The sequence below is a fragment of the Condylura cristata genome, unplaced genomic scaffold (genome assembly GCF_000260355.1).
Source record: "Condylura cristata isolate star-nosed mole 26May11 unplaced genomic scaffold, ConCri1.0 scaffold00029, whole genome shotgun sequence".
NCBI lineage: Eukaryota > Metazoa > Chordata > Mammalia > Eulipotyphla > Talpidae > Condylura > Condylura cristata.
The window spans coordinates 12491134-12496708 of record NW_004567130.1 but is presented as its reverse complement, the minus strand read 5'-3'; the positions used below and the strand labels follow the sequence as shown (position 1 = coordinate 12496708).

The following is a 5575-nucleotide window of genomic DNA, read 5'->3' as shown; positions in this document are numbered from 1 at the left end:
CTGGAACTTCAGGAAACTATTAGACACTGACAGCTGTGACTGATTGAGCTCTGCATAAATGAGGTTAGGTCAAGCCAGTTTTTCCTACCCCACCCTCCCCCAACCCAATCCCCAAAAGTGCCAGAATTACATTTTCCATCAAGGTTCTGGCTAGGTGTTGGCAAGGACTCCCTCTTTTTTCCCCTTAAAGATGTATTTATTTATGCATACAGAACTGGGGTACAGGCCAGAAGTGCAGGGGCGGTGAGAGGATTCACCAGAGACAGAGTGGGGAGCAGAACAGGCAGATCTACTGAAATACACTGCTGAGGGGAGCAGGAGGTGGGTCAGCAGAGGTCTGCCTGCCATGTGGGTCACATTCAGGGGAGGGATTGAACTCATGCTGAAGTGGCTTTAGCTTAGTGCTGTGCTTTAACCCCCTACACCACCAGGGAAGGACTTTTTTTTTTTTTTTTTAATTTATTTATTTGCATACAGAGCTGGGGTACAGACCAGAGGCTCAGGGGCAACGAGGCTTCACCAGAGACAGTGGAGAGCAGAACAGGCAGATCGACAAGTACACTGCTGAGGGGAGCAGCGGGTGGGTCAGGAGAGGTCTGCCGCGTCACCTCCGGGGCAGGCTGAAGTGGCTTTTAGCTTCTTAGTGCTGTGCTTTAACCCACTGCGCCACCAGGGAGGGCCCAGGACTCTTATTTTACGGCCGGATGTCAGAAAAAATTGGCTATATAAATCTGCCAGCTTAGTTGTCATACTGCACTAACACTCCTACTCTATAATCACCTGACTTGCTTAGGGCTCATGCTAGGGGCTGGGTATAGGACAAGGCTTCAAGGAACTAGTCTTCCCACTAAGGCCAGGGGTGGAGGGGGATACAGATTTGACCAAGAATGGACTTGGTAAGTTTGCTAAATGCTACAGAAGCCAAATACATTTATTAAATCTATTCTGAGCCAGCCAAGTAGTTTGTAACTACAGAATATTCACAATTTATGGAATTGCAGGTAAGTGACTAGTTTGATGTGAGTAATCCTCCATTTTGAGCTGAAAAATTGACCGCTGGTGGTCAATAACTCAGTTTGGAGAGCTGTAGGAGATGCTACTACCATGTTCCAATCAGTGTGCCCGAGAGGCCCCGGCACAGTGCAACCTGAAGATTCATCCCATTGCTTCAGCAGCCTCTTCACCACAACTGTCTGAAAGCTCCTCTGCTCCTGACTCCTCCTCTAGTAAACAGCTTCTTGTGACAGACTTCTGGATAGCTTCCCGCTCTCCTGGAGAAAGGCAGGCAGACCAAGCAGCGGTGACTATTGGGAGAGACTGTTTCTTCACTGCTTGGTGGGCACTGGGCTAAAGTAACTTACCATCATCAGTGCAGTTCTGCAGTAATATCAACAGTTGTCTCCTGTTGTACTGAATCAGGAATTTCTGACATGTTCTAATTGTACCTGGCACATGAAAAGAGGTTTTGGTCAACATCTCGTGAAAGGTGTCTGTCTCAAAGACTTTAGAACACTTCAGAAACTAGGGAAATAATCTTGTTCTCGGAAGTATATTGAGAAAACCATTCACTCATTAAGACCGAATTCTGAACATGTTACCATTGAATATCAACAGCCATACCGTGTGCCCGCCTACCTCCCACGTGCAGGGTGTGGAGAAAGCAGGAGTAGCGGTGTCCTCTGTTCTCCAAGTGCGTGATGAAGGGAAGTGCCGACCACACAAGCTGATAGAATTCCTTCCGGCATCGAAGTAGCACTATTCCAGTATAGGCATTGAGGTATCGCACTACAAGGCGGGTGGGGGGATTAATTTGGGGTAACTATTTCCAGAAGGTTAAGAGGCTGATCTAGGAAGTGGCAGCCTGGGGCATATCCCTTTTCCTGGATGGGGGAAACATTTTCAGTTAACACTAGGAGAGGAACAGGGCAAACACCCTGAGTCTTGCACACATAATTGATGAGTAAACTGGATTTTAAATCCACTGATTAGTCATTAAAGGTGGGGGAGTGGTAGGGATCCACCTTTCTCAGAAAAACCTTGCCTGAAAGTCAAACAGGCTCTGCAACTGGGCTCTGTAGGTTCCTGTAGCAGCCCATTCTCACCTGAGTTGTGCCTGTGTGCGGTTCTTCAGGATTCAACGGCCAACATACAATAAGAGGCAGAGCTAGTTTAATGTGGCTATCGGAGTAAGAAGAGCCCTTTCACTTACACAACTGTAATTTACTGGGTCTATTAAGAGCTTTAATTTTGACTGGTTTTACCATGTTGTGTCCAAATAACCTGGAACTATATATATACACGCGGTTTCCCTCATTTAATTCTCATTACCCTACTAAGTTCAACTGCAGTCCCCAATCTATACATGTTAAACAGGTACAGAGGGTTTGGGTTTTTGCCTCAAGTCCTACCACAGCAAGTTCTTAACTCTCTGCCTAACTTCGGATTCGTCCAGATCTTGGGCTAAGGTCGGAAATGATGAGAGGGCGATATTACAAATTGAGGGTGCATCGGGTTTTGAAGCTACTAGGGTCACTTGTTCCTTCTCCAAACCCCTTCCTCCGCCCGGCTCCCCAGCATTTCCGCACCCGCGAAGCCAATGGAGCAAGCCGCGGCGCCGAAAGTCCCATGCACGCGGGCGATCGTGTCTCGGACGAGGCCACTCAGCACTCGGTCCTCCAGACTCAGGCGGCAGCGGGGGTCATCAGACACCAGTTCGCAGAGCAGATACCTGCCGCAGACGAGGGGAGGTGAGTGCGGGGCTCCAGTTGATGGGAGCTGCAAGACTTGGGGGGAGGGGTCGAGCCTTTTACCTGTGCTTGAACCGCACCATGGCGGCTTCCGCGCCTGGCAGTGGGATGCTCAAACCGGATGTCTGTGGTCCTGCCGGCGGCCAATGGGAAGTTAGGCCACGCAGCATTGCAGCCACTTAGGAAGGTAGGGCAGGAGGTGGGGCTAGAGTGTTGAGAGGCCGAGTCCTCCGTCAATTTCGCTCAAGCCCCGCCTCCGTTGCATTTGCCGAACGCATGCGCCTTGCTGCCTTCCGCGCTGTGAGGTTTTGGAATTGGGCTCTGCAATCGATTGACTGCTGATTAGGTTCAGCTTTATGCCGCAGTTCAACATACTGTGAGATGCAGCCGCTGAGGGACGTTTATTTTCTGTTACCTTGCAGTATAGTTGTGTACGCAATTATATTCTCTCCGCAAGTTAAAAGGTGGGGCTGTTGAGGACATGATCTTACACTCACAGGCCAGGTATTGACTCGGAGCCCGAATCTTTTTTTTAAAGATTTATGCATGCAAGAACTGGGGTGTAGGCCAGAGGTCCAGGGGTATGTGTGAGAGAGGATTCATCAGAGAAAGAATGGGGAGCAAAACAGGCAGATTGACTGAAATACACTGAAGGCTCAGCGGGTGAAACGAAGAGGTCTGCTGCTGCACCATGTGGATCACAAACTTACGCTGCAGTGGCTGTGGACAGCTACATTAGTGCTGCGTCCTAACCCCTTGCGCCACCAGGGAGGCCCCTCGAGTCTTGCTTTCAAGTTAGAGCTTTGCTTAATATTACTGTTTGGCCCTTTCAACAATCTTGTGGAGATGGCTGTAGCGTCTTGAATTCTGTTTGCAAAAACAATTCGTGGTGGTTTTATTTTTCACTTTTTAATTTTTACAGAAAAACATAGAAGCAAATAATAACCCCAGTGCGGAGTCATAATAATTTGCCAAGTAGTATATTTTCTTTCGTCATTTTCTTCTGTGCCAGTGGTTCTCAAAGTGAGGTCCAGGAAGTCTCTAAGGTCAAATTACTTTCATAGTTATACTAAGATATTATTTGCCTTTATAAGTGGACAGCAAAGTTTTCCAAAGGATATGTGATGTGAGCTAACACCAAATGTAATTTTAAATTGTGTTTTAAGCATTCTATCTTATTATCATGGTAATACTTATATATAGCCAAAAAAACAAATACTTTTTGGGATCCTCAAAAATTTAAGAGTATAAAGGTGTCCTGAGGCAAAAACCGTTTGGTAGCTGATTAAATTAGTTAATATGTTAAAATTAGTCTTCCTTTCATTTTAGTTTAAGAAGAGTACCATATTACTTAGTAATTATTTTATTTTTGCTTTAATATTTTTTTACGAATTTATTTATTTGTATATACAAGAGCTAGTATGCAGGCCAGAGATAGAAGTGGGAGGTGGGAAGGGTGAGACAGCAGAGAACAGAACAGGCTGATTGAAATACACTGCTGAAGGGACAGCGGGCCAGACAAGGCCACTTGGGTCACCTCCCTGGTGGGGTCTGAATTCACGACGTGCTGTAGTGGTTGCATATTGCTTCAGAGCGCGTGGTTTAATTCCTTGTGCTACCAGGGAGGCCTTTTAAAAATATTTTTAAAGACTATCTTATTTCGGCTGTAACATAAAGTACACACTAAGTGTACAACTCAATGAATTTTTGCAAATGTACAGTTGTGTAATCACTGCCCAGGTAGAGCATTTCCAGCGCCCACGATAGATTGACTTTACTTGTTCTTAGACTTTATTATAAATCTTCAATAGTATGTGTTTGTTTTGTTTAACCTTATGTAACCTGATTCATTATTGTTTGGCTATTTTCTTGTTAACTATTACGCAACGTTATTTGTCAGCTGCACAATATTGCTTTAAGTGTACCACTGTTAAACTGGTCCATACCCCCATAATATACCTTTAAATTACAGGTAGCTCTTTTCTTGTTTACAATTGAAAATGCAATTATAACGTTAACACATACTTTAGACGTTTGATAACCTTGTAACAAGGTCTTTAAGCCCATCCTTATTTGTAGAACTGTCAGGGACCTGGGTGGCCGGGGAGGTCTATTAAGGAAGATTTCAGAGCCCATCAATTTGCAAGATCTGGAAGAAGTCCTCAATTTCCCCTCTCTCGCTCTTTTACCTCCTTGAGGTAGGGATGAGAGGAAGGAAGGGAAAGAAAGAGAGCAATGGCTTTCCTTAGAGACCAGTGTTGGCTTTTCTCCTCTCCTAAGGACCCCCAAAACCCACCCCCTACAAGTGACTCCCCCATGACCTCCTTTGGTCGGTAGGGGGCGTCCGAGGCCCGCAGTGCTGGGCGAGAGCACGTCTCTCCCTTTCCCAGCCGCAATCTATTCTCTTAATCCCATCCCCGCACCCCTGTTATAGATACAGTTAGGGTTTCCGCCAAAGTCAAACATCCAATACGAAGCAGATCCAGTAAGAATCAGAATTCGAATCGAAGGCCATCGGCCCCAGGGTGCTTTCGTCACACGCCTGACGCCCCGTGCAGTTTCGCTTGTCCACTTGAAAATACCTGGAGTGGGTCCGAATTCCCTCTGCACCACGTACCACACACGTGCACGGAGGTTCATTCACGTTCCCAGATTTCACTTTCCTCACCCGTACCGCAGGGCAAGAACGGGTCCTCGCTCGAGGGTGCGTGAGCGAGGCAGCGGCTGAACGCCCGGCGCTGAGGAGCCGCGCCGCCCGCGGGGAAGGAACGCTTACTCCGCTTCCCGCCGGGTCCCGCCTCCGCGCCCACCCTCCGCGGGCGCCCCCG

At 47.2% G+C, this 5575-nt stretch overlaps 1 protein-coding gene across 1 annotated transcript; it reads right to left on the bottom strand.

Annotated features, from left to right (window-relative positions):
* Positions 1 to 624: 624 nt before the first annotated feature.
* On the bottom strand, positions 625 to 2877 carry POP5 (processing of precursor 5, ribonuclease P/MRP subunit (S. cerevisiae)). Its single transcript, XM_012730817.1, has 5 exons — positions 2811 to 2877; positions 2586 to 2728; positions 1636 to 1785; positions 1362 to 1445; positions 625 to 1271 (listed from the first exon to the last, which is right to left on the bottom strand). Exons 1-5 carry the CDS (start codon positions 2828 to 2830, stop codon positions 1156 to 1158), a joined length of 513 nt encoding a protein of 170 aa, XP_012586271.1. The 5' UTR covers positions 2831 to 2877; the 3' UTR covers positions 625 to 1155.
* Positions 2878 to 5575: the final 2698 nt, after the last annotated feature.

Excerpts from the sequence above, each read along its gene's own strand:
- POP5 (XM_012730817.1), bottom strand. The coding sequence starts at position 2,830 with ATGGTGCGGTTCAAGCACAG. Across the intron at positions 2,729-2,810 it reads ATGGTGCGGTTCAAGCACAG|GTATCTGCTCTGCGAACTGG; the intron begins GTAAAAGGCTCG and ends CGTCTGCGGCAG. Across the intron at positions 1,272-1,361 it reads GCAGAACTGCACTGATGATG|GAGAGCGGGAAGCTATCCAG; the intron begins GTAAGTTACTTT and ends GCCTTTCTCCAG.